Source organism: Manduca sexta, chromosome 18 (genome assembly GCF_014839805.1).
Source record: "Manduca sexta isolate Smith_Timp_Sample1 chromosome 18, JHU_Msex_v1.0, whole genome shotgun sequence".
NCBI lineage: Eukaryota > Metazoa > Arthropoda > Insecta > Lepidoptera > Sphingidae > Manduca > Manduca sexta.
In genome coordinates this window covers 9,267,398-9,278,002 of record NC_051132.1, presented here as the reverse complement: position 1 = coordinate 9,278,002, position 10,605 = coordinate 9,267,398, and the positions used below count along the sequence as shown (strand labels likewise).

General features: G+C 35.7%; 2 protein-coding genes across 2 annotated transcripts in view; both read right to left on the bottom strand.

Annotated features, from left to right (window-relative positions):
• The window catches only part of LOC115439744 (mitoferrin-1), a 181,615-nt gene that overhangs the window by 133,445 nt on the left and 37,565 nt on the right, over positions 1–10,605 (bottom strand). The window lies entirely within an intron of this gene.
• On the bottom strand, positions 1,665–9,995 carry LOC115456456 (ubiquitin thioesterase trabid). The gene is given in 17 exon segments (XM_037440149.1): positions 1,665–2,755; positions 3,034–3,182; positions 3,524–3,617; positions 3,809–3,941; positions 4,156–4,264; positions 4,394–4,529; positions 4,667–4,808; positions 5,067–5,195; positions 5,710–5,823; positions 6,291–6,376; positions 6,644–6,791; positions 7,162–7,278; positions 7,521–7,635; positions 8,075–8,169; positions 8,588–8,681; positions 9,893–9,904; positions 9,906–9,995. Coding segments are annotated over 17 exon segments (1,845 nt in total). The 5' UTR covers positions 9,981–9,995; the 3' UTR covers positions 1,665–2,658.

Genomic DNA, 10,605 nt, shown 5'->3' with positions numbered 1-10,605 from the left:
TTCTTTAGACTAAACGTGTATAAAATATACTATATGATTTAACCGACTTTAAAATAAAACGTTTGAACTCCTGTTACTGCTCCTGCGCAAGATACATTTTTTTTTAAAGTCAATCGGACATAGACATGACGTCACTAGTGCGACAGCCATTTGACGATTCACGAGTGCCAAATAGTAGACTACTTCTTTTTGGAATATACTAGCCAAGTAATTGCCGCATTTTCTGCGTTTTGCGCTGGTTCTGTACCTGCACTCCTATAGTATCTAAGAACGCTAATACTGATGACAGTATTCATACACAGATTCAAATTTTTAGACGCTCTTTGATTTAAAATAAATTAGTGGAGCAATATTTTCGATTTTATTGATTCCCTTATTCGTTATCTAGTTGGTCAATGCAGACAGACAGATACGATACGATGTTTAAGCCAAGTTAAATTAAAAACGTGATTCAATTAATAGTAGACACTTAGGACAATTTACACAAAACCGATTTGAATAGATCTAAATCCATTTCTTTCGCTCTTGTTCAGGATTCGTCATATACCTTAAATGTTAGTGTAGAATAAGTACGCATCTAGCGAATTAATTCCGTGCAGTATTATGAGTAATTTAACAAATATCATTGTTGTAGACATTGTTGTTGTATTAACTCGTTGAGTTACATTGTACTATTCTGTACTTATTAACATAGTATGAAGTGATTAAAACTATATTCACAGTAGTTACCACACTGTTCTTCTGTATGTTGAGAAGATAATAATAAATTCTATGTAATAACACTGTAATATTGTGTACGAGATTTCCAAAGGACTTTTCTACTTCGATATTAACGACAGATTTCAATAAATGATCTCAGTCGCTACCTCGATAGCGAAAGTGGACCAATCAGAACAAATGGTTTTGATTTGCTTTGATGTGTAGTTAGGCTGGGAAATTTTATTAAAATCGTCCGTTAAAGTTCTAACTTGTTGCATTACGAGCTGTTTTTTGGGCAAATCGTGAGCCTGGGGCGATGACAACACATTTAGTAAATGGCCGGTAAAGGAACGAGTCACACATCTAGCGATAGACTAAAATGCGAATGAGGTTCTCACTTTCGCATCCTTCAACCCGTGGTCAGATAATGCAAAACGCCTTCCATATGATAAATCGTGAAAATATAGGTTCACGTCTGAATCTCGTGGTTACCAGAGGCTGAACTAGTTCAAACTTGGCATTTTAAGCGTTGGATTTGTAAAATATTACCTGAATTTTAATTCCAAATTCACATTCACTTAAAATTATCATCACGCTAATAACTTCTTGAATACAATACAGGCAAGTGTTGTATTCGATAACTATTACACTTGTATATAGACCTTGCAGTTTCAGCGCGTTTATCAATGATTTCCATATAACTGTGTTTACAAATTTCAAATCGAAACTTAAAAATTTTAGACGCCAGCCACGATTTTTATCGATATTTCCTAACATTTTTTTTACAATAAATAACAAGTTACGGCTATTGTGTCACATTTAAGCTTTACCGCACGGACAGGAGCGGCGGCGCGGGAGGCGGGGAAACTTTTATATGGGACCGTATGAAAGGTGCCACACGTCCCGCACCGCCGCTCGACCTCGAGCGGTTAGAAAACTTCATACGCACGAGTCCTTATTTCCTCTTTTACTTTTACGATAGATAAAACAGTAACGCTACATTTTTATTAAAAACATTAGCTTGCCGTATAACTTCAATGTCCGATATTACCACAAAATAAACTGTACATATATTCAACTATAATTAATATAATTGATTAAAACATTAATAAGTAAATTGTACTACGTTAATATAAACCGGAATAATTAGAGCTGCGACTACCTTTCATTAATTTTTAACAAGATTTTAAAACATGATGTTACACTAGAATAATTTTGTTTGTTAAGGCAATTATATTATTATAGAAAGTTATGAAAATAAATAATTTGTGGATTTCCCGACAGATAATAAAGTATTAATAGCATAGAGTAAAGTCGAATAAGGATGACTGCGACACATAGCGTAATATTTCAAGTTATTAAACATCGAAATTGGATGCAAGTGTTACGTGTTAATAATATCTGAGAGTAAAAAAAGACGTTAATTTGAACAGGTATAAATGTTTACACCAAGCGCTGTATTCAATACTTATAAACTCACGACGGTTCTTTTTCAAATTCTGATTCACGTAACAATAAAAATATGTCATTAATTTTTAATGACTGCACTACGTCGTTTAACTGAAATACGAATCAACTAACACTAAATATGGGTTTGTATTAATTAATTAAAAAGGTAACTCCAAAAACAATGAGATGTACAAGGCCTCCTGTAAACGAAGTCAGTTGTACACATAGTGCGTTTAGTGGATGTCGATAAACATTTTGACTCTTTTACATACAATTAAAGTAATTTGATTACATATTTGGTGTTAGCGTACCTTAAATTTGAATGGTAAATTTATTATGGTGTTTGAACACGGTTATATGTAGATGAACGTTGAAACTATTTATATCAAATCACAATGGTAAATGTAGTGTTGTGGTTGCGAGCATGTCGAGGCGACGTGGTGTGGCACGAAAATGTGTTGTGGGATCGGGGCTATGAGGGTCACGGGGGTGTGGGGTCCGCGGGGGGCGTCACTCGTCGTCGGTGTCGGCATCCGAGGAGAACTCCGCCGCCGCCTGCTGCGTCTGCGTCGACAGTCGCGGCGGGAACGGACCGCGCGTCTGCTGACTGAAACATGACAAAAAATATGAATATTACCGGAAACAATCAAATCACAATAATATTTGTATAGTTGAGAAATTGTATTAGTTGAGAAATTCATGGGAGTGGTTTGTGGACTTATTTATATCTTGGTATTATATGGAACGAATCCATCGTAAATCAAGTATTAATCTAAGCCTCGAAGTCAAATGTATTCCACAACACACATGATATGAAAGCATAGCGCCGCAATAAAACAAGCTGTTTAGTTAGTATTAATGTAAGTGTTGTTGTGGTGTACTGACGCGAGCCGGCGGTAGTGGTTGAGCCACTCCTGCAGCATCTGCGCCTGTAGCAGCGGGCGCGCGCGCTGCAGCTGTCGCGCGGCGAGCGCCCCGCCCGCCGTGGCGCGCGCGCTCACCCAGCGCCGCACCACCACCTCCTCCTCAGACATCTGCACACATACATTTACTTCAAGTTAAAAATCCTATTAATAAAGTGTCAAATTGTTTTTAATTACACAAAATACGTATTCAATAAATAATTATAAAGATTTTTTGTTTTTGTTTCATATTTGTATTCAGTTTGCCCACTGATTTACGAAACCAAACATAAAGGTAAAACATCTAGGAAACAGTTACTGACGTTCTGGTAGGGGCGAGTAAGGTTTTACACTCGACTGGATCGAACTACAACCTAGGCAAGCTACACCCATAGTAACAGTATTATTTTGAAATGTAGTTAAGATTTTAGTCTCAATACCACCAAATAATCGACGCAGTCTTATCAACTCACCTCGTCGCAAGTGAGGAAGTGCACAGGCAGCAGTTTTCCCTCAGAGTCCGTGAGTGGAAGGAATGTCACGTCTTCTGTTTCATCTTGTTCCTCACTATAAGGAAACAACATTTATATGGCAAATTATAAACCAGGACCTAACGTAACCTGATAGATAACCTGCAGAAGTCGAATATCTATAGGATTTAAATATTATTATATTAAACCTACTTATATCCAGATAAATTGATTGATTATAAACTATAAACTACTCGCTAAATAAAATAGCAAAGGAAGATGACTTACCGACAGATGTAGGTATGCCTGTGCGAGTAAGGCTCAATGGGCACGAGTGCGGAGAAGTGTCCGCGCGTGTAACCCAGGCATAGCGGGGACTTCGAACAAAACTGCATATCCCATAGCAGCGGCAGATATATACCTAGTATAAACAAAGTACATCCATCTTAAATACATCTATACTAAATCGAAGAATAATTGAAATCATGGTAAAAGAAAGTAACATAGATAGTAAAATGCCAGATTGAAATTACGAAACTTTTAGTCTAGAAAACGCTCTGAAACTCATTATGTATATTATGTGATTTAAAGTTTACATGATATGTTACAAGTATGAAATGAAATAGTTCGCGCACCTTGAAAGCGTGCGTAGCCGAGCGCCTCGCCGCGGAAGGAGTTGACTACGTTCACGCCGTACACGATGATGGGCCGCCGCATAACGTGTGCCAGCGCGAACACGTGCACCTAAATAACAATTTTACGTTTATATTAATGATATAAGAAATAACTGATATCTAGTTTGGTTTGTTTTTAGTTTGTTGCTCACAAAATACGATATAATACTCTCACACAATAATAATCAATAATACTGACCTGATGCAGTGGAGTGCCGGGTCGGGCGGCTGCAGCCACCAGCCGACTCCACTCAGCCCTGAGTTGACCCTCCTCCGGAGTATAATGTAACAGGGATGCTTGTAAACGTTCCCACGCTTGCCACCGCTCGTAGAAACTGCAACATAGTAATATATATTATTTTTCTGCGTTTATTCATAAAATTATGTTATTCAGAATTCATTAGTTCTCATAATGTCTCAAGCAATCTTCAACCCAGTACACATTAGTATTAGTGTCGAGTGTAGTATGTACCTGCGGTGCGCGTGGTGCAGCGAGTCGGCGAGCGCGGTGCGGAGCGCGTTGTTGTAGTCGAACACGCCGTACGCCGCCTGCGACACCGCGTCCGGCAGACAGTCGCCCGCCGATCGGTTCCACAGCGCGTACAGACGAGACCCTACATAACAGAACATATTTTTATTATACTACATTATCACAAAACTACTTGACAATACAATGATTGGCAATATTATTATAGCTCAGATGCTATGCACCATGAAATGATCTGTCAAACTTATAATATTTATTTACAATATATTTTAAGTTATTTATGATATTTTATCAATGCCATATTATACATTTAAAGATCTACTTTACCACGGCCCAGGCCTACACCGACTATTTGTATAAAGTATATATAAAGCCTTATGAGTACCGAGCGTGACGGTGAGCTCTATGCTCCAGTTGATGAGCGGCGGGTCGGCCTCGAGCGTCTGCTGCGCGTCGCGGTCCAACAGCTCCGAGAACAGCTGCTCTTGTATCGCCGCCGGTAATTCTTCTATATCTATCAAATATATTGCCAATTTTATAATCGCATACATTATCATAATATTGGTTTACGGCTCCACTATATTTGTAAATATATTTTGTATGTTAACAATTACTCTTATTATGAAAAAAATATTATGGCGCCTTATTCCGACAAGTTGACGTCCGGGTCAGCCGAAATATTTGATTACACTTGGATAAGTTTTGACAATAGACAAAAGATTCAATACACTACAATCACGACAACTATAAAATCATGTGAATGTTATAATAACTCTGACAAACTACTCATGTTCAACTCATAACACTCATAACAGTCATGTTCAATAAACAATTTCAATCTTAATATTCATACCGATTCTGAGAATAAACCAATCAAAATAACTCATATGTAAGCATGTCAAAAAAACTTTGTTCTGATTGGTCCATTTTTGAGATCATTCGAAAAAGCGATTGAATCGCTCATTGAAAATTACGATTAATCAGACGTGTTGACGTTATTTTGATAAAATTATATTAAGGTGTATTACCAGCAGGCAGTGAGAATGTGCAGAACTCATTGATGTAACGACACGGGAAATTGCCCTTCTTGTATCGTATACAGCTTGCAATGTGACGGCGTATCGCGGACGCTAAATCTGGTGCTAAAACAAAAACATATTATTCATAGCATTACTTTCGTGCCCCGAAGAAAACGGCTTGGAACAATCGTTCCGGCGTACGAGTTACGGGCGCGAATATGCAAAAAATACGAATATTTTCTTTAAATAATCAATTTAAAGGTTTTTGAAAATGATTAACTACAAAAAAATTCTTTATTGATTGTCTATCTAATAGCATCGGTTCCAAGTAAAAATATTGTGGACTACAGGAGGTGATGCACAGAACGCCAATTTTAGTAGCAATTTCATTATGAAATTAATTAAATAATATCGTAATTTTTAGTCAATCTAAAACAACCAAAAAAAAGATAACATCTAGTACAAATATTGTTTATTTATTTTTCTACATAAATTATAAACTTCGAACAGGTAGTTCCTAAAAATCCGGTAAGCGCGCTGTTTTGATGTCGACACCGCCTAAACATAAGGATAAAAATAAAATATGTTACCTATATAAGAAGGAGATCGCTTTAGTCCTGGTCCGCCCCCGGATATCCTAGACAAGAGCGTAGACAGTATTTCTTGACGTTGGAATCTGTAACAAGGGAACAATCAATACATTTTTATGACCTATTTTAAAATAAAATTTCCCCTGCAACAGTCTGGTAAAAGATTAAATATTATTCTTGATCACATTATGATATTTGAACAACACCAAGAGAAAAGACAAATCTATGCTCATAATTGTAAATGTTAAATCTTCTAAGAGTGTTATTTCAAACAGGCAATAGCAATAGAAAAATAATTATGGTTAAAGTCTGCGGGTGACGACCTGACCAGTGGAAATTCCCGGGACAGGTACCTGATGGCGAGATGCACGAGCGTGTGCCCCGCGTCGAAGGCGGAGGCGCGGTTGAGCAGCTGCAGCTCGTGCGGCGCGAGCGCGCGCGCGGGGTCGCCGCCGTGCGCCAGGTACGCCTCCACGCGCCGCGCGTCGCCCTCCACCACGCCTGCACGCACCCGACAATCACAAAAATAAACATCTCACTAGTGGAAAGTCACTCTGAATTTGTCTACAGTCAAAACCGACTATTTTGTCTATAACTTTTCTGTTGATTAGTGAACATTTTCTTAAACTACAGAAACATTTCAATTCATAGTTCCACATATTATGTACTACTAAAATATTTTTAAGAAGACTATGAACCTCTTTAAAAGAATGGAGTGGGTTCTTAAAATAATATACATATTATTAAATTTTTAAATATTTGCTTTTTTAATTTTTGTGTACAGTTTCTACAGAATTAACGAAATATTTTGCCGCTATACTTTTATTATCCAGGCAACCACAGAAAAAGCACTAAGAACTATATTTCTCACCCAAACACGCTTGAAGCCATATCCAATCAGTGTTGTTGGTGCGTCGCTTGGAGCGTCTATTGTTGGTATCGAGCTCGTGTATAGACGAGTTTTGACTGTTGCAGATGTCATTTATACCTAGACAAGAGAGCAGAACATTAACTACAATAACTTGTTTACGGGGGACTTGGACCTCGTGAGGAAAAAACTCGAAAGAATTAAATCCATAAAAATAATATCATTACTCATTAATACTAATTACACGTAATTATATATTTTTTTAAACCTGATAAAATGATAATAGGTTAAACTTATTTTGTTTGGAAACTGTTTAAAATTCAAGAATCCACTTTAAGACAATAGGTAACATATTCACACACCGAGATTACGTGAGGGTTTATTTTCAGCTGGTGAGGGGTGGAGCGCAGGCGCCGGATTGCCGCTGCCACACATCGCGCACTTCTGCGACTTGGGCCAGTTTTCATACGTGCATGTCTGCGGAAATATAAGTTGAATGAAAATTGTACTCAATATTAGGGCTTTAGTATTTAATGATGAAGTACAAGTAAACATTATATATTCTTCTATAGCAGGGATGGCGAACACAATATGGCATGTGTGTTAATATACTTAAGACTTAAAAAAGTAGCCTTAAAAGACACCTGAATAGCTAAAACTGGCCCTTAATGGCACGTTACAGGTTACGCACTTACTCGTTTAAAAGTTTTATGCTATGGAAAAAATAACTACCAATTTGAAAAGATTTAAATTATACTCTACATAAAAAAAAAATGTCTATAAATACCAACATTCAAGGTGAGATAACCATGGGCAATCACCACTATCACTTTAATCATATGGATTATAAATGCAGTTTCGTGTACCCAGATGGCTTCAGAATAAGACTAATCTCAAAGCTACAGTGGATACTAACTGGACAGGGCCATTTGATGACTGTTGAGGCGCTAGGTTGACCCTGCGGCGATGATATCCTCAGGGGTTTTAACCGTTCCGCCACCGCCTCCGCTCCTAGAAATATTCGAACATATTTCTTGAAGCATTCAAAAATCCATAGATTGATCTTTTCAATCCAAACAAAAACAACTCATTTGACAATTTTTATAACTTTAAACAATTTATAGTAACCTATTAACCTCTGCTTAAGTAGGTTATCAGTACTAAAACATTTCAGTGTCCAACTATGTACTGTATTATCGTGTTCAACAAAACAGTTTACTATTCGCTGATAAACTTACTTATAAAGTATATTATAGTATGGAGTCACCATAACAGTGTTTTCTTTTAAAACCTTATCACAGTGTCAACTTTAAATAAAGAAGGAAAAATCGTATCAAGTAGTCTGTGTGTAAAATAAATAAAAGCCTTGAAACTTAACTTATATGTTACCAATAAAGGAAATGTTTATTATGTAGGTAAGGACACATACCACATACTTCCTGCGTTGGAAGTGCGCTGGCGCCGTCCTGCAGTTTGAATATGTCCTCACCAAGCAAAGGTTTAGGAGTTCGGCACATTGTACACTGCAACAACATGAATACTGCAAATAGCATGTGCACATACACAGCATTCAGCTGTACACAATTTTTGTGTATTGACCAAGCTATTGTTACCAATCATCTTTTAACAAAATTAATTATAAATCCTACTGATTCTGTGTGGTAATTGATATCAGAAATGGCCGAGGGATAAAAAAAACAAAATCTCCTTTAAACATATAATCAGAACTCAGCATTAGGTATCAACAACAATAATATATGTCTATGTTTATACATTATGTTCTGTAGCTTAAAAAATTTACGAATTTCTGCCTTGTATTTTGTTTTTGTTTTTAATGATGAATCAATTTATAATGAGCATTATTTTCTTTACATTTGTACTATGCCCCACAAATTATTAACTCAATTTAAAAATACCCATGTTCTGCTATTCGAATTTAATTTCTGATTATAATGCTTATTGCTTGCAAATTAGTTTTCGATTAAATAACTCAACATAGTAAAATTGTTGAATACACAAAAATATGTAACTTGACATACAAAAAATATTTTTGGCATTAAACACCACCTAATATCAACATCTGTCATTTTTTTACTTATTTTAGTACTGCGGTCCTAGACAAGGTCCAATTCATTAGTACCTCATAATTCCTGAATAAGATATCTATCACATACATAAAGCATTGTATGTAAATTATAAGGGATTTTCGTTTTGTAATACAAACAATATAAATGATGAAAATGTCAATAAGTTCATTGTCACTGTTGCCCGTGATATCTGTCTCAATGTATATTTGGTATGAAAGTGCTCATACATTCATACATTTAATTATTACATTGGACAATTTTCCACAGATCTCATTTCAATGATCAGTAATGAGCATGTAATTCCATGGAAACATAAAATCTTTATGTACCTTGGTGTATAATTTATATTGGGTAATTACTGCCATAAACTCAATGAGATTAAAGTTGACCAAGATTGTCTTTGTTACTTTAACTGAACTAGAATAACAACATAATAAATCTTTTGTGTGGGACTTTTTTTGGTACAACAATTCTTTATGAATCTCAATTTAATGTAAGATTTAATGGAAATAATTTTAAGCCAAATATCATGGAAAAAATGTCTGGATTTATATAAATGAAAAATATTTATATAGTTTGATACATTGCACCATCAAATTGTGGCTGTCTTGTGCAAAAACAATAACAATGGTTGATAGAACAGTTACCTTCCTGGAGAGCCGGAAAATTCTCATATGTACACATTTCACAGCTCCATTTGCAATTATCAGATGGTGGCACCGAACTTCCTGTCATCTGCAAATGTAATCATGAGTTAAGACTAGGGATTCAATTATGTAGTGCATTTGCTATAGCAAAAGATACATTAAATGATGATGTAAAATTTGATGAATAAAATATTAGTTATAAAAATAAATAATTGCAATAGTAGATATGTAGTGTATGATGGAAAATTTCTAATAATCAATGTTGTTTTTGTTTATTTCTGTATTACGACACTCTGTCATACTTATGTAACAATAACCCATTTCTTTGTCCAAAATCTTTAATGAATATGTGACGAAAAACTTTACAGCACTTTTAATGCACATTACATGTACAAAGGAGTATGAGATTTGGCATAATTAAATATCATATAGAGGTGCAAAAAAATATAATATGGCTCACAAATACATAAAATTCGGCAGCAGATTTTGTACTACTGGACGACCGCCATTAGTAGTCATTGTGCATACAGCCTAATAATAATATCTTTGTATTATTAATTTGATTGTGAAAAATCACACTCAAACATTGCAATATTATTGATATATAACAAAATATATAAATATTTTATAAGACGTGTTAATATAGAGCTGTTTATTGTTTGGCATTAGACCAGTATACTACATTCCATAATACAAGCCCCTCTGAATGCTAT